Below are 18994 nucleotides of genomic sequence, written 5' to 3'. Positions count from 1 at the left end.
GTCAGCCTGTGAGAGACATTGCAGAGAAACTGGGCGTACACTATTCGACAGTTTCCCGGCACTTGCAACAACTTGGAAAGGTGAAAAGGCTCGACAAATGGGTTCCGTATGCCCTGACGGAGCAAAACATGGCGCTTCGAATGGAAATTTGTAGTTCTTTACTCTCCTGCAACAGAATCGATCCCTTTTTGCACAGAATAGTGACATCTGATAAAAAGTGGATATTATAGAACAATCGTCGCTGATCAGCCCAATGGCTGGATGCCGATGAGCCACCGAAGCATATGCCGAAACCGAGCCTCCATCCGAAGAAGATAATGGTGACTCTTTGGTGGTCTACAGCTGGAGTTCTCAACTATTTTTTTTCTGGCATCTGGAGAAACGATAAATGCACAGAAATACTGTGCCCAACTCGAGGAAATTCACGAAAAATTGAATATTTAACGGCCGAGATTAGCCAGCAGAGATGGTGTGATACTCCTTCACGACAATGCACGACCTCATGTATCCAGAACAACATTTCAAAAGTTGAACGAATTGCAGTATGAGACTCTGCCTCATCCACCATGTTCACCGGACCTTTCGCCAACTGACTACCACTTTTTTAAGCATTTAGATAATTTTTTGGTGGAAAAACAATATAGGAACTATATATATATATATATATGTATAGTTTTGTGGGTGAAGTAAACCGGAAATATATGTACGATCAATTTACATATATATGTGCATGGATATGTACAGTATTCGGTAATAGACAGTTTATTTGTTTAGGGTGAGAATAATATCATATCTTGTAGTTTTGAAAATATGAAGGAATATGTTGGATTTGTAGCTATATACGGATAGAAAAATGTGCGTAGGTGTTATACTGTAAGATGAACAAAAAACATTTATGCCCGAAGCGTGAGTTTCCGGTATTCCGAACAATAAACAGAGTAAGCTCTAGTTACTTGTTGAACTCTGCACAATTTAGATTCTTTAGGTAAATTAAAAACAACGCAAATATTTGTATGTTTAGTTTCTCTTCATTTATATACGGAATTTTAAGGTATTGTATTAGCAGATAAATGGGTAATAAATTGTTGAAAAAGTAGTATCAATCAGGAAAAATTGAAAAAATCGAAAAAATATGGTATTCGTCGCCGGATACATTTATCGGTGTTGATCTGGTACATCTTCGCCAACAAAATTCAGTAATCTTAAACTTGCCGTACTTTTCGGCCCTTCGATGGGGAGCATAACAACATCGTTTTTGCTCTTTTCTCTGGTGGCGCCGACGATGTTGAAACTTGAGGTGACCCTTGCAATGATGTTGAAGATTCACGAAGAACCAAGTCAAGATTCAGCCGAGGCTCAGTGTGTAAACCCATCTTGCTTCTGGCTTTTATTTGTTGATACACCAGTTGATCAAATTCATCTAGATCCGTTTTCTTTACTTACCGGACAATTGTTCACTAGTTTTCAACACATTTTGAGGAATAATATGAATCGCAATTGCAGCAACGTTGATCAAATTATAGAAGATAGCTTGGAGCCATCGTTTCGTTCGACGGGGCACGGTGTGGGTATGATAAACATTGGTCGGAAGTGTCGACACCTGCTTTCGTCACTAAAATGTAGAGTTGATAAAATCGCCACAGTCTTGTTTGATTTCGAAAGATAAAAGTGTTCCTGTCTGCCGAAAACCAAACAAATTGCTTTCTGCATCACGACGATGATTTAGAAGAAATTCGTTTGATTTTAAACTTTGTGCCAATTCCAGGAAAGTGAAAAAATGTCCATTACTACATTTCTTCCTGTTGTGTAATACGGCTCACACAATTCGACAACGACAATTTGCACGATACTGACTTTTCTACCAGCACCATTTCGTTCTTTTCCCAAATACACTTTTGCGTTGAGAAGATACGCTGTTTTGGAATCACAAAAGCAGAAAATTTTCATTCCGTATTAGTCGGGATAGTGGGTATACACTGTTTGGAAGAACAGCGACCGCGGAAAGGAGCAAGTCGTTCATCAACAGTTAAAAGTTCGCAGGAAGAATAAGATTTTTTCATAACCAGATCGAATATCTCTTTTATTGCAGCAGACTTGTCGCGAGAACGTCGAACGCAGCGTGCATCCTTATCATCGAATCGTAAATGACGACGAATCTCTTCAATCTCATTCTTTTTTTTCTTCAGCCTTTGTCCCGTTCACAAGCGGGATCGGCTCGTCGTGATCGGTTTCGCCATTTGGCTCTATCGAATGCCTGATCTGATTGCAATTTTAAGTCCTTATTCAGCGTACCAAGCCACCGTTATTCCGGCCTGCCTTTTGGTCGTTTACCATCGACTTCCTTGTTCAGACTAATCTTGGCAAGTGAATTCTCGTTAACACGAATTGCGTGACCATATCATCGAAGACGCCTCTCTCGCAATTTTTGAACGATCGCGGTTATCCTCATTTCGGATGTGATCAAAACGTGTCACGCCACTATTCCAACGCAACATCTTCGTCTCCATTATCGCCTTGAATATCGACGACCAAAAAATCCTTCGCAATTCCTTTTGCTTGACCGGTCAACGCGTACGGCAATCAAAGCCTTTCAGTTCAATGGAGTCAACATCATAATAATGCTACATACGTTTGGTGGAATTTCATTGGTTTCAACACAGAGAGGGGACTTAACAAATATCAGGGCACCGCCGCCGGTTAACTTGCCCCAACAAAAGACAGAGTAACCTTCCAGGAGTTCCCAATCTACAAGTCGGTCATCCAAACAGGTTTCAGTAATGTAGATAATGTTGGAATTCTAAGCCAGATAACTCGAAACTCGTCAGCTTGGTTCTTAGACACCTTATATTTTGGTAAAAAAAATCTTAAATAATGAGAATCGTTCAAAGTCCGCGGAGCTGGACGGCGGAAATTTTCTCGAAACTTCCTCTGATAAGGCGCTATGAAAACCCATTGCGAGGAAAAGGAAGATTGGGCTATAGCGTCGAAGTTGTGGGAATCTGCAACATTGAAGGAAGCAGCCTCTCGGTCTGGAGAGCGAGTTTCACATGCGAGGGAGGTGACAGTTGAGTTGTCTTTGCGTAGTAAGCTAGCAACGACACGAACAATTGTTTCGGTGGTGAGGCAACGTTCAGCAGGGACCATTGGATGACGGCAAGTGTGGTCTAAGGTTCAACGGTAACACAAGGGTGATGAGGCGCTGGATAGATGTCGCGGAAGCGTAGGTGAAAATACACCTAGCCACGGGAAGCTAACAGTGGAAAATTTTACACCGTGCAGTCAATACAGCCAAAGTTCGGCAGAAAAAAAATCAGCAGCGCCATTTCCGCTCTGACTTTCGAATAGTCTGCTTAAGGCGGCCAACGATTGCATGCTTGCATGCAGAATCTTGGATGTATCAGGCATTTGAACAACTTTCATTTCTGCCTGACTCACCATTGGTTCAAATTTTTCTCCAACATTTCACACATTATCCTCCTATGTTCAGTTCCACATTGAATATTCATATTTTGAGTCTACAAAATGATACCCTATCTTATCAGTTTGTGTTCCTCTTGTAAATACTGCTAACTTCCAGCGTCACCAAATTCGAAGAGGTTTTTTTCCAGCCGGGATAGAATTTGGTGAATGGGAGAAACCCTGATATCGCATCATGTCACTGGCATTCGCTACTATTCGGCCGGGCATAAATTATGTACAATTCATGCCTTATATCACATATAGGTAAATTTGGTTTTTAAAATTTTGCCTAAAACAAGCCTTACTAAATTCAGTTTGATGTCTGTCTACTTCTTTGTCGTATTCTGGCTATCATCAGGAGATGAAAAGTTCCTAAATTTCCCGCTGGCTTTTGTCACGCGGTTTACTGAAATTCTTACTAACTAAAACCCCTTCTTCCCCTTCCTTCGCAGGATTTCCACAATCAGCACGATTTCCACAATATTTTCAGGATTCCAGCCTGTTTCTGTCACAGTCTTCAATCTTGCATCTCGGGAAGTACGATGAATCGTCACCAAATTGATGTAAGTGTGTAGGTTAATCTCTGCTGCACATACGCTGCTTCTCTCAAGGTTGTTCGCTCAGCATTGCAATATTCGGAGTGTACTTAATGGATGCCACAGCTTGCTTTGCTTTGCTTTGTTTTCCAGCAGAGTTGCCCTTACTGGAGCTGGGTAGAATAGAAAGGAACTACCCTTCAAATAAGAAAACATCCACTTTGTCTTCTAGAGATTGGTAGGTGATGCCATGCAATAAAACTCACTATTCCAGAATGGTCGACGAGGTGGTCGAACAGTGGAGTACAAGTTTCTCACAAAACCGTAGAAGCATATTGCCAGGAACCAACAACGATTGCGCTTAGACGTGGTTAACACGCTGTCATGGGTCATGCATTGTAAATTTAGCCATTATATTGAATGCGTTGACAGTTGGTCTCACCTTACAAGATGAGAACTGCTTGTCATAAAGAACTCCTTCCTGATTCGCCGCCAATGGTGTTGATCAGACGTATTGTTCTAGCTGAGGAAAGGGAGCCCAAAAATTTACCTGACTTCCGAATGAATTTCAGCCTATGTAGCTTCTATTGCTCAGAGAAGACACTTTGAAAAGCTTAGGCTTAGGCATATGCAGAAGCATATTTTACGTCACCTAAAGCTTCCTTATATGCAGCTGCTATAAAGGGCTGCAAGATAATTTAGTATAGTTGACATCTTCCATAAAAGAATGGTAGCTATATTCTGGAACAATTTAGGATAAGTAATTGGTGGGAGCGTTTGCCTTTCAACATCATGACTTGTAAGCGCAACCCAATAAATCAGAGCCGACTTTGAATGTTCAATCTTGCTCTTTTCGTAGTCACTTGGAATTTTTTCATCGCATTTTCATATTGTACGCCTACTTCCTAGAATTCAGGAACGTTTCTTTTATATCTCAGCATACTACTAAGCTACTAGCATTGAGGCGACTTTTCCAACATTCGCTAATTTCCGAGTTCCATCGGAAATCGAAAACGGTGCACTGAGGCGTATAATTTGTTCAGCAACTATGCAAATTCCTCTAACTTCTCTGGATGTTTTCTCTTCTTTAGCTCGATTTCCGCACCTCCATATTACTGTTTTGCCTATTATTCATACATCACGTTTACCGCTTTTTGAAATTTAATTGCTGTCGCTATTTTTGAGTTTTTTGCAGAATACGCTTTTTGGCTTTTCGTTGCAGATACAGATGGAATCTGTCATAGGATAGGCAGTCCAAACTGCCAGCATTTAAAACAATTATTATTGGATTCTGTTCTCTAAACCTGATACCTGCTTGGTTTGGAAGACTTATTGGTGGTAAATTTTCAAAGATAGAACACTTCAGATTCGCTTATTAATTTTAGCCCTAGTTAAGACTCCGAAAGCCTCATAGGTCTGGTGATTTCGTCAAAGTCCTTGTAGTGAATAGTTATAAATGAAGAGTCCTTTCTCAGAAACTATTCACCCTCCATGCCGATGTATGTCCAAAATAAAGTTAATAGTATAATTTCACCTTTCCCTTTCTTACAAGTGCTTATGTTACTTCATTTTCAGTGGTCAGGGCCCCAAGGTTTTGCTGATATTTTCACACCAATTTAGCTTTATTTTAAGATGATGAAAAAGCTTTTAAGCGGCCAGTAGGAATATGGATTTTAGCACTTCTGTAGATTCTCTCTTTTCTCTGAAGTCCCCATTTCTGTATCCGTCTGTCTTCTGTGGTAATGTGCTTTTCACAGCATCCCTAATACAGAGACATCCGATCTACATTTGGCTACGATACTAAAGCTCCATAGATGGGCACGTTTCTTAACACGACTCGTTATCTTCCGGTTTATCATGTGTAGTTTTTTATCCGTAAAGTCACCTGCTTGTCCTTTTGTGGTACAGAGGGCTCGCACGCTTTTTTTATTACTGAAGATTTTTGTCCTAATTAAGCATTGTACACAGTATCAACCCCAAATTGCTAGTTAAAACCCCTTTCCAAAAAAAACGTGAAATCTCAATTTTTCCAGCTTTTGCCTCTTGGTACTGGAAACGAGCTTTATTAGGGCTTAGTAAAGAGCCCCATGCGCAACCTCTTGGAGGGTGTGTACATTTCCACATCATGGGAATGCGCACATTTTCTGCGTATCCCCGTAATATCCTGCCTTTTTTAGTAAAGTTATTCTACTGCAAGGTCTCACAGCATTTTTTTCTCTCAACTATATTACGAAGTGATACCAAAAATTATACTAATTCGAATAAAGCTTTAATAGCCCACAAAATCGTCCATATCTAAAACTCCGTTTCCGGCTTCGGCCAATATTTACTAGTATGATAAATTTAATACTCTGATTAGATTAGATTGGGCAACCAATTTTAACTTTTTGTTTTGCCATTAAGAAAAAGTGCTTATGATATAATAGTCGACCAGCGTTAAAATCAGTGATATATATATTTATCTGAACACTTGGCAAGAGCCACTTCTTCCTGTGGAAATGAGAAAAAAAAGCATATCCGGCATTTCAAAATTTATTGAAATCCCATTAAAATTGTTTGTTATACAGGATGCGACACAAATTAGTTTATATATTTAAATTTTATATTTCGTGCAAACCCAAGCAGCTCAAGGGCATGTGGAAGGGTCTAGTGGTTAGCTCGTTTATTTTTATATTTATTCGCAACGGATCGGTTCAAGATGCCGTAGCGCGCTTTTTTTCTAAAGCACTTCAAACAATCGTTCTCCCATCATGGGGCGCATATTCAGCATCGAATACGATTTACACGGCTTAAATCAGCACTTGGGGGCAGAGAAATGAGTGAAGAAATTTTCGAAGACAGGATCGACATTAAATGTGAAGCAAACCAGCGACCTGAGTGAAAAATATAATTTGTACATCATTTTTAACTTTATAATTCCCTGAGAAGCTGTCATATACTCCTTTTAATGATTCCTGTGCATGCCTGTGCTTTTAATATAAAAGGTTGCTGAACCGTTATTCCCTCATATTATAATTTGTCTCATCAATAACCAGTTTGCTCTTTTACTAATGCTTGATATTAAGTTTCAGGAACTTATTTCTAAAATAGAGGAACGCCTTACTACCTTTGTCAGCCGAGTTTTTATGCAATGGGTGGAAGTAAGATCCTATTTTCCTCGCACCTGCGATGAATAAAAAGTGGAAGGGTGACAATTCCATTGTTAGCTACGTCATGCAGTGGGAGCTACTATGCCAAAATAGCTGAAATGATAATCATAGAATTGCAGTGCGTAAGAAGCACTGGCAGGAAAGGAGTAGAGTCCAGTATTTTTTTTTTTCCAAGTGTTGGATTAAGTAAAAAGTAATTACTTTTGTTTGCAGCAGATTGTATTGGCACCGTTTTGGCAATACTGGGTCATTTGTATACATATATGTTTATCATACGTCGTTTGCCAACTAGTTGGGTTTAGAGATTTCAAAACAAGTTGAAAATGGAAGAATAAATTGTGTATTTGTCTATATTTTACTCTTTTACAGCCGTAAAAGCACTTATCACGATTTTTTCTTTTCGTTGTAAGTCACGGACAAATACATGGTTTAGTGCCGCGTTGAACTTTTACATTTTCCAAATATTTAAGGAAACAAGTCGGGAAACCTAGCACGTAATATATGTGTGTATTATGTAAGAATATCAATTTCTACATATTAAGGTTCAAAGGCTTGAATTCGCACAGACGCGATAACTTTGACCTTCTATACCTTTGTTAGTAATAGTGCGCTTTCCCTCAAACTTGCTAGTATCATATTCGATGTAATAGCCTACATTGCTGCGTGATCCTAAGATGAACTTAAGCGGGGTTTGTAGTCAATTACTAAAAATTATAGTAATATACTATTACTAACTCTATTTGAACAGATGTCCTTATGGATCTCAGAGCCTAGACACCATATAGTAGCAGCCTCTTGATTTTTGATTGATTTTTAGATTTGGTAGTTTTTGTTGGTTGATTAGTTTTTGAGAATGGGTCCGTTAAAAAAATGATCACTTTCGAACCTCCTCCCCAGCTTTCCAACACAAGTCAAAACTAAGACCCGGTTCAGAAAGTACTAACCACGGCTCTGTATTGTCCCTCTTGCGTAGAGCATTTCATATATACTCCGTGTTTGTGCCGTCGGAAGCTTTATCGAAATCGATGAAGAGAAGGTGAAATGAAGATCTAAACTCCGTACATTGTTCCAAAACGACCCACGGGGTGTTGATCTGGTCAATGCAGGAGAGTTCAGAGCGAAAAAATACGATCAAGCCTTCGAGATATTGATTGATACATACATTGCAGACTTATTTAGCTTTGCGACAGCAGGAAGCACACACAATTGTCACACTGAGAACGATCATCCTCTTCTCTCTTTTTGAGCAAAAAATCCAATTATGATTTTTATACGTAGAAGTAGCATCTCTACAGAAAGGGCAGAGGTTACGATAAACAATTTCCCGGCGTGACCGTCAAATCCGACGATTATACTCTGGTTGAGTCCATTGACGACCGAGATTATTTCACTTCTTTTTGGAGGAGCAGTCCATATCCGCATGTTACGGCAACTTGGCCTATCATCCATGAGGTGGAACTTCACCAGATGTTATATGATTAAAGACCGATATTAAATGCCCCTTCGACCTCTTTAGTTGCCCATTATCATTAGTCCATCAAATTATTGATTTCGGGGCGGATGTCAGCGCCTCTCTTGTTACGTGCATTCAGAAGACAACTCCTAAGCCTACTACTGATACCAATGAGATAAATTTGATTTCTCGTACGTTACCGGTCATTCACTCTCCTCACAGAATCTATAGACAGTGTCCGTAGATATCCCTAACTTCTCCAGGTGATAATTTAGCCTGCCAAGAGCACTCTGGACTGTTCCATTCCCGGTAAGTTCGCCGAGTACAGTTCTCTCAGTGGTTCCACTTCGTTTTCAGCGTAGTAGCTATGAATCCATTTTTGACTCTATGGAATAGATCGTCCCCTGCCCCATTGCCTTCTAATCAGGCCACATTGCCACATCCAGACCATACTGAATCGAGCCGAACGTGTTTACTCTGCCATCCCATTACCTTGATGTCTGGATAGCTGAGTAGTTAGAGCACAAGGTTTTCATACGGAAGGTCGTGGTTTAAATCTCACTAGTGGAAGTGGGTTAAGTATCGTGATTTGACGTCGGATACCAGTAGACTCAGCTGTAAAGGAGTACCTGAGTCAAATCAGAGTAATAATCTCGGGCGAGCGCAATGTAGTGTACCGTTATGGTCTTAAATGAAGTGCTCTAACACACTTCAAGGCCCTGATCCAATATGGATTGTTGCGCCAAAGATTATTATTAGTTTGGAATTTAGGTAGGACCTAAGTGTCAAAATAGCCGGTACCGGCTGCCTCTGCCGTAAGGGATCCGTTAGTGTACCAGCTAAGCCATTGCTGGTGTAAGCCGTATGTCAGTGCTACGCTCTCTCAGTTTACCCTGTTTCTCCAACGTGTTTTCAACTTTTTATCGAAATGAAACTTCGTTGACATGTTATTCCTTAGTGTCAGTAATTCGGGATATCGCCTAGAAAAAATACCAATTTTCCTTCGATTTAGGCAGCTCCTCGCCTCGTTGGTACTCCGAGATATTCTGAAAATTGCCTTCCTTGCCTGCATCTGTATGGAGAGGAGTCAATCCCAGAAGGACCTCCAGAAATGCCGTTAGGTATGTCTCCATTGCTCCACTGATACTTACGCAAGCCAGCCTTTACGGTTTTTTTTAACTCCCTGGCTGTGGTGCTGAATTCGGTTCTATCTGTTGAGATTATCACCTCATAGGTAATAATTGACCTTACTATTGCAGTGTATATTCAATGCAGCATTTTCGGAGTGCAACCCCCTTTCTTCCCCGCTATAGACCTGCAAAAAAGCTTTCCGACATATGGTATGTTTGCAATATGTCTTCCAAATTAGTTTTTGATCTAATGTGATTCCCAAAAATCCGGCCTCTGTTACTCGCTTCCACTCCATCTAATCTAATGCTCCCATATGATCATACTACATCCGTCAATCAGTTTCGATCGTTCTGCCCAGTAAACGTAATGACAAGGGGTGAAGGGGATCCTTTTTATTCGCTTTTGGAATAAAGGCCACTTTTGTCCCCCTCCATTTCCTTGGTATATATCCCAAAGCTATGCTGACAGTTACCACCCTTAGGTAAGATCCTAAGATGATTTCTAGTCCTCTCTGGAGTAATGCTGGGAAAATGCCTTCTACACCAAGTAATTTCAGTCGTTTAAAGGCTCCCACTGCCTAGCTTCCAAGCATACTGCTTTTTCTAATTTCCAATTCACATTTTAACCTTATTGTCCGTTGTTGAGGTGTCAGGCAGAATGCTATTCCTTCCGCCGTGAGTTAGGACCCCGGAAAATGAATTCTGAAAAGCATTACATCTGTTCCTCCTTACTCTTGGTAAATGTCCCATTTTCCATCTTCAGACACTGTCATCCATTCTTTCTCTCTAGTCTAGGTCCTTGTTCCAGCAGTGCACGTCCGCTCTTAGTCGGACGGTTGGCCTGATATGTGTGACAGCTCTATTGACATCTTCCACCATTGTTTGCATTTCTATTTCACTCCTAATGTCACTGCCTTCCTATAGATGAGTCATGTTGCCACTCAGGTGTCTTGTGTGGGAGTCCTTATTATTCTATCTACTTCCGAGTTGTCCTCAGAACCTATATTCTATGATCTAACATAAAGAGCTCATTCGACATCCTCCAATTCTTAACCAAACCGCTTATCAATGTGTTCCCTAGATTTATGTCTAGTACCTCTTGCTTGATGTTGACCAAGAATGTTGGCGCGAATTCAAGAAGGTACTTATTTCTTCGATTGCTGTTGCTGGAGATCTCATGGTGGGCGTTGACTTCGCTGCCGAGAAGAAGTGGTAGCGCCAACCTCTCCCAGAACTTCTGTCTAACGATTGATTCCGATGAAATCCGGGAGTAGTCTCCAGGGAATTATCCTGGTGCTACGTCTGTCTCTCAAGTTGTTCCTCCGATTTCCGACTTGGACTGCAGTCTTTAGTTACCATAGAAACTATGAAAGATATATTTTAAGTTTCTTTTGAGAATGATGCAAGCTCTTGGGTTTTCACAAGAAGAATCCCAAATTACCTGCATGCTTCCTCCTTGCGGACCGCCAATTTGCGCCGGGTATATCTAGGGCTCTTGAGCCAGCACTATTCCAATCAAAAAATCAAAAATTACTGACGGTTTCGTCCAGGGCAGAGGCAACTCATCAGACGCTGCCTCCCCTCTGCCCTGGGAGCAGCGTGACCGAAAGTGCCAACAGGTGGAAAACGCTCCCTTTTATCATCGTAAAAACACGACAAGGTTGCGAATTATATTGGACTAAAACACCAGTTGTTTTAGTCTAAGCTAGACTAAGGCTAAAGCTAGGTAGTTGTTTAGGATATGCGGGATCCTAAGTCCACATCCACTTGATGGTGGACCGGACTAGATGAGGAGCAACTTACTCCCACGTTTTCTAGTCCATGGATCCCTAGTTTGGAGCATAGCACCCCAAGCAGGGGCTTCTTGTCGCACAACTGTACACGACGCAGAACAGTGGATAAAGAGTGCAGGCTTCCCGCGAAGTCTTCGGCTTAGGCGTTGTTGATGCGTTATAATCCATATCAATTTGGCACTTGATAAATTTGACATATATCATTTCCGTCCCATTAATTCCCCACTTTGAAAGCAATTCCATGATAATCATAGCGATTGGAAATATGTAATAGGTAAGTTCTTACCCTTCATAATTTTCAATGTCCCTATTAGTCAGTACAAATTACGTCCGGAAACGTCATCTGATATTTTCTTACTAAGATGGCTGGCGTTATTCCACAAAATTGGATAGCAAAGTTCCCTACATTCAGCCGCACTCAAATCCCCATAAAGTTAAATTTCAAGAATTATATAATAAATCTAACACCTTGAATCAACGAAAAGCCATTCAAATTATTACCGATAACTTCATTAGATCCCAAGCTTAAATACCATATTTTATCCGAAGCAGCAAAGATCATTAGCGATACAAATAATCTTTGAACTCATATTACCTTTCTCATAAATTTTAGCGAAAAAACCAACAATACAGCGCACACAATTCCATATTGCTAACACCCCTTATATCTCAAGGTTATCGGAACATAATATGAAGAAAATGATTCATGTCGCTTCAAACTACTTTGGGTACGTCCTTATATGTAACACCGTATCGCGAAATGCATTAGACTAAGCTTTTTTGCTAATAAGTTCATTATTAGGGAAAATAAGCACCAAATTTTTGTTTTTTATGTTTTATTGCTATAATGTTGATGTTGCTAGGAAAGAGGTATCATTCTACGTTTGATGAGATTTTTACAGTTGACGGCATAAGTATTCGGGATGATCTGTAGTAGCAAATGACAACATCTTTTCTCGTCGCTCAACTGGAAAAAATACAAAACGTTGGCGCCAGATTGTATGAAAAAGTGTAAGGCACATTAACGGGTATCACCAGTTGGTTCAAGATCTAGAACATAAAAGTATAATGTATAAAATTTAATATGAGCGAAACAGAATGGTTTGCACTAAACTTTGTTTACTCCAGTAAAAGTGGTTGATGTCTCATAAAAGCATATCAGTTCGTGAACCTTTGGAATGATTAGTTACATCTCCGTGCTCATAAAATGCTCACAAACTATCAAAATACGCTTAAGGTTTGCTGTGAAAACTACGTTCCATTGTATGGGCCAAAATTAAATATATTCGGTTTTGTGGTAGAGCATGAATCACGGTGATAGATACGGGTCGGATTATAATGTACGAAAGTGAAGCGGTAACTTAATCTGATAAACCGAATTTGATCCGTTTTTATAATGAAGATCATGGCTTCTTTGTATTTTCTTCTGATTTTTCAATGGCTTTAGTTGCTGCGAATAATTTATCGAAGTTGTAAGTTGGCCTAAAGTGACGGCAGACAGTTAAGTAAGCAAATGGACCTTCGTGGAAAAAGCGACAATTTCTTCACGAACTTTTTATGTCGACAATGTAAGAAACAAACAAGCAACTAAACCACAGAACTTCTGAGGTGGAAACTTGCATTCTTCTTTAGCCTTCGTTCTATTTGGTAGCGGGATAGTGATGTCTTTCGCACCTCTAGATCGACTTTGTAACTTTTCTCGGTTATAACTTGATCTGGGTGGTGGAATCGAGAGGCTTTCGAAACTCCATCTAGCCTACCACACCATCATTGTTTCCGTTGACTTTTTGGTCCTTTCCCACCGACTTCGATATTTAAGCCAGTCTTAGCTAATGAGTTGAGCACGAGTTACATGATCGTCCCTTCAAAGACGTCTCTCTCACAAATTTTCCTATGATGATATCCACCGCGGATATTCTCAAATCGGACATGGGACATAGCGCGTTGCGCCATTGATCCAACGAAACTTCGTCCCCATTACCGTGAGCCGCAGCTTATTGCTTTCGTGGGTCTGCAAGCACTGAGAACCATTGAGACAACAAAGTGAACGACGTTGCGATAGAATTGGGATTTGAGACATTCGTAGGTCCATCGCTGACAAAGAACGCCAGTTGTGTGTCACTTTATCCAGGTTACGCTGATGTAATATGCATTTGCATATTTAAAACGCTTTCACGGTCTTGCAAAATTTAATCAGATTCTGTTGCATGAAGCGATCTTTTAGACAGCAGTGTGTACCACGCTACACGGGGGATGTCTCCAGTGATAATGTCCATGACAAACACATGATACACCGTCAAAGATACGAAGTGGTTTCGATATGCCTGTCGCACCATGAACTTTACTCTTTGGATCGTGGTAGACTAATTACGTGTATATCAGACGAGTTTATGTGACAAACGCCTTCTGTAGATGCAGAAATGCGAATGTGGCTTGACTCATAGTAAGTTAAGCATTCTGCTAAACTGTTTTTCCATTGCCACATTACAACGGTTATGGTTTCTTGTCAGTTAGATGCTGATCAGTCGTACCCAATAACGCATTTGAAGAGATTACTGAACCAGAGTGTTGTCCACATATATATCAAACAAAAGCAGCAAACACAGTAGTGTCTAGAATCCCATGGATGTGTACCAAAATAGCGAAAACCTCAATAATCTGGTTACGGTTTCTGTTTTCAAGGGCTCAGAGATTAATTTTCATGGTCTCCCTGAAAAAAACACGAGAATATCATATTTTATTATGGACCTGAGATGGGAAATAAACGTGTATTTTGAAGATCTCAAAATATTATGAAAAAAGCAATCAACATTTTTTTGGGGAAAATGTATCGAGCTAAGAAGGAGACTTTGTTGAAGACTAAAATTGATTTTTGCCAAAAAAATTGCTGATAGAAGTCTTGTTACTGTCACCATCGGAATCTCAAGCAGTGTTTCAGCGTGAAGTTTTGCTTCAAACTTGGAAAAACCGTCAAGGAAACTTTCGATATGATTAAGCAAACCTACGGAGATGTTTTCATGAACCGTGTTTGAGTGGCACCAGTTGTTCCGGGAGGGGAGGATGACGAACGCGTTGTTTGCCAGTCAACATCAAGGATTGTCCAAAATGTGATGGGAAATAAACAACTTCTGAATCTTGATCGTCGGTTATCAATTCGTCTGATTAGGAAGGATCCGAAGGCATCATCCAAACTACCATCGGAGAAAATTTGGAAATGAGGAAATTGTGCGTGAAGGTTGTCCTAATAATTTTGGGTAATGAACAAAATGCGAATCATTTCCAAATTCCAACCGATATTTTGAAATGCATTAGAAAAACCCCAAATTTTCCTTCAAAGGTGATTACTGGAAACCAGGTGTTTGAAGTGTGGTATACAATCAAATCTCCTCATCCGAAAAAGAGAAGGATTAGCAAGTTTTCTGTTGTTATCAAATCGATATTTTGAAGAACAGGTAGCAGGCGACATAAGCGACATAAGTTGGTATGCTAAATTTAAAAAGCTGTCGTACGAACATCTTTATGTTAAACACTTCGGACGACCATGAGATCGTGAAGATATTAATAAGGTTCTCACATATTTTGCAGAAACATTTTGCATGAAGAAACTTTTGTCACGATGAGCGTTGCATTATTTGCTTAGAGTTAATCTAAGACCTCGCGCAGAAAATTCAGGAATTCACGGATGTTACAATGCATGAAATAAAAATCCATCATCACACTCCTTAGTTAAGGCGACCAAAGCATCAAAAAATGTCAGTTGGAAAGATTTTGGTCTTTATATTCAATGACTACGTTGAGAAAGGATTAATGCTATCAACCAACGGCGGACTGCGTTACGAAACATCTAGGATCCAAAATCGGCCACACTGTCATTTGCCCTGTTTCCCTGACCGCAATGGAGACAGATGTCGCGTGGGGCCAGTGGTTTAGCAAGTTTGGTCACTTCGGAATTGCACCCATAGTGGAAAAATTGCGGGAAAGACATTTTTGGTGCTATGCTCATATAATTCGCGCTTCCAAGAACTCACTAAGATTGGCCTAAGGGTCGACCAAACGACCGAAAGGTTGACCGAAACAACCACTGTGCGGCTGATGTGAATAGTCCGCCTGCACATGATTTTCTCCGCATAGAATACTCATTCCGTATAACGGCGCGATGTAGAAACAACTTTCTTTTGTATCGTGCGAGCAAACTATCAGGTGTTTTTGGCCTCTCCATCTACATCCCCTTGCGATAAAATTTGCTTTCTATAAGCGGAAATAATCGCCACGATTCAGCACCAGTTTTCTTCAAATAAAAACAAAAAATTAATAGTGTCGGTGAATTCTCCTTATTTTTTCAAAAAGTGATATGATAATACATTACCTATTAAGGTGATGTTTTGCACACCTCTAAATCGAAGTAGTTTTCAAGAAGTGAACGCCCCCTCCAACCTTGTTATTTGCAAGTTGTGTGATGACTACGTTTAAATTACGAAGGAGATTCCTTCGAAATTGCCGTGGAATTGTACTTTCTCTCAATCGGGTGTCAGTTACCTCAAAACGCCAGAGATATTATATAAGCCCAATATTGATTCTATCTTACAAGGGTCTAAACACATTCAGTCAAATTAGAATTCAAATGAGAACATTGTATTGTGATAGTGTTTATTAACGCTATGTTTAGTTATTTTTCTTGCCTAGAATTCAAACCAATCCAATGACCTTCTGTTTCCGTTTAATTCCAGGTAGTAAATTGTTTGGATCGTCGAACAAATTTCAACTGAAAAATCGTGCCAATTAAACCCATTCGTAAAAAGACTGGTGCCAATTTAACTTAAACCTTATAATAGCCACAAAAAGAGTACAAGTAACAATGAAAAGCAACATATTAGGAGCAAACGACAAGTAAACTATGACGCGATTATCGATCAACCAAATATTGAGAATCTTGGAAAAATGGCTCAAACATAAAGCCTAGGAGAAATGAAGTAGAGATAATACACGAGGGCAGCTAAGATCAGCTACTGGAAGCTCACAAGAGCGCACAATAACGCAAACATTCATTGATCTACTGATTTCCGCCGTTAATTTTTTTGTTATTTCATTTTTTCCACGATTCACGGTTAAGTATATTTTACTTTTATTCGATTCTGCATTTCCCTCGTCACTTACTCGGCGGTATTTATTGGTGTCGTCGGTGTTTCATATGTGTGATCGTATTGGCTTCGAATAGTCTTCAAAGAGAAGTCATCAGACTTCCCACGTCCAAGTCTGAAAATTGTCTCTCTTTCTCTCACGTGAAAACAGAGTAATTGTAAAAGTAGTAATAAAATCGTAGTTAGGAAAATGCAGTTTAAATTAAAGTAAATTATTTTTTCCTGCCGTTTCGTTCGCATTTTAACTATCGACGGTTTTTGAGATGTTACATTTGTTTTATAATGGCTTACGGGAACATCGTAGTGAAATATCCAGCGCAATAAAAACAGTGTAAAACGCTTTGCGTTTATTTGTTGGAAGTCTTAAGCAACGGTTGAATTTATTTGTAGAATCGTAACTTTTTAAAAAGAAATAAGAGTGAGAATTACTATCAAGCGGATCTAGTAAGATTAACAGGGCCGTAATCAGTTAACTTAACCATTTCCATCCGAAGTCTTCTTTGCAACATCCAAATATTATGGGTAATTGTCTTACATGTTTCAAATCGTCATCGGATCAGATGTGCTCGTCTGCACCGACATCGCAAGCTGCAAATGTTGTCGATTCAAGAAGTGGTGCGGGCACTACACTCGATAGGAACATGTACGCTGATCGGCCGGGAGGTAAGTAAAATGAATAATATTTTAACTGCACACTTTTCTTGTTTATTTAAACAATTTATAAATTTTAGAAATATGGTCATTATTCCATTAGCACTCCCAATTATGTATAAACATTTGATGTGTGCTTTAAAGAATATAGCTCTTCGTTATAAAGGCGCGTATTCGCTTCATTCTGTTATCATGAAATTTTAATCAAGAGCTCTTCTTGAAGATGGAGTGAATTTTTCTTATAGAGTAACTATTTTGTTAAATCAAAAGATATGATTTTAGAGGCAATATATGACCGCGAACTTCAATTGGTTCAAAATGGCTAGTGAGGATTCCATAATTTGTGCTTAATTGCCCATGAAAAGGTTCTAAACGAAAGCACTACTACTGAATATCTTTATGTTAATTTGAGAGTTTGACATTTACATGAATGCCAAGTGTCATCCGACAGCGAACTGCTTAATTTTTCAATTCATCATCATCATCAACGGTGCAACAACCGGTATCCGGTCTAGGCCTACCTTCATAAGGAGCCCCAGACACCCCGGTTTTGTGACGAGATCCACCAATTCGATATCAATAAAAAATGTCTGGCGTCCTGACCTACGCCATCGCTCGATCTCAGGCAGGGTCTGCCTCGTCTTTCTTTTCTACCATAAATAATGCCCTTATAGACTTTCCGGGTTGGATCATCCTCACCCATACGGATTAGGTGATCCGCTCAATGCAAACTTTTCACTCATAGATTTCTTCGTTATGGAGGCTGCGGAATCCTCCATCCTCATGTAGGGGGCCAAAAATCCTTCGGAGAATTCTTCTCTCGAACGCGGCCAAGAGTTCCCATTTTTTCTTGCTAACAACCCAGGTCTCGGAGGAATACATAGGACTGGCAAGATCATTGTCTTGTACAGTAAGAGGTTTGACCCTATGGTATGACGTTTCGAGCAGAACAGTTTTTGTAACCTGAAATAGACTCTGTTGGCAGCCAACAACCGTGCGCTGATTTCATCGTCATAGCTGTTATAGATTATGATTTTCGGCCCTAGATAGGAGAAATTTTCAACGATCTCAAAGTTGTGGTGCGATTCGATCGTTCTTTTGTTTTTGGCGCTGACGTTGCCACTATGTACTTCGTCATGCCTACATTAATGTGCAGCCCAAGATCTCGAGCCGCCTGCTCGATCTGGATGAAGGTATACTGTACATCTTGGGATAATCTTCCCATGGGAGAGAATTTACAGTTAATAAAATCAAAATCTATGATATATAGTTTGATTAGGACAAATTAAAAAAATATATAAATAAAAAAAAATCATGATTTATTTGATTTTTTTAATAAAATCAAAAAGATCTGTCAAAAAACAAAAAAACATAATTAATTCTATCAACCCTGATTTTAAAGATAACGTACTTCAGAGCGATTTTGATAATGTTGGATCTAGCCCATTTCATTTCGAAGTCTTCGAAGCATCTTAATAGCTGATTCTGCAGCTTTACTTGATCACTAGTTAATTGCCGTTCTGATTAACTAGTTTTGAAACCTGAATATCGTAGAGAGGCAGTTTGTGAGGTTTTTTTTTTGGTCAGATTTTTTGGTTGACTAGTTCTGAGAATAGGCCCTTGAAATGAATAATCAGTGTTGGTGAAAAATGTTAAATGGGGATTTCAACTAATCCGCTTCTCGT

General features: G+C 39.7%; 1 protein-coding gene across 3 annotated transcripts in view; it reads left to right on the top strand.

Moving 5' to 3' along the window:
• The window catches only part of LOC119653684 (DCN1-like protein 3), a 35617-nt gene that overhangs the window by 5252 nt on the left and 11371 nt on the right, over positions 1–18994 (top strand). The window contains exons 2-3 of one of the 3 annotated variants that reach the window (XM_038058548.1): positions 16248–16989; positions 17049–17321. In XM_038058548.1, coding sequence (XP_037914476.1) covers positions 17177–17321 — 145 coding nt within the window. In that variant the 5' untranslated portion in view covers positions 16248–16989; positions 17049–17176. Of the gene's footprint in view, positions 1–4004; positions 4023–16247; positions 17322–18994 lie in introns of those variants that run through there. The other 2 variants (XM_038058566.1, XM_038058558.1) reach the window with 2 other exon arrangements.

The sequence above is a fragment of the Hermetia illucens genome, chromosome 1 (genome assembly GCF_905115235.1).
Source record: "Hermetia illucens chromosome 1, iHerIll2.2.curated.20191125, whole genome shotgun sequence".
Classification (NCBI taxonomy): Eukaryota; Metazoa; Arthropoda; class Insecta; order Diptera; family Stratiomyidae; genus Hermetia; species Hermetia illucens.
The sequence above is the reverse complement of the archived record's forward strand: the minus strand, read 5'-3'. Positions and strand labels throughout refer to the sequence as shown.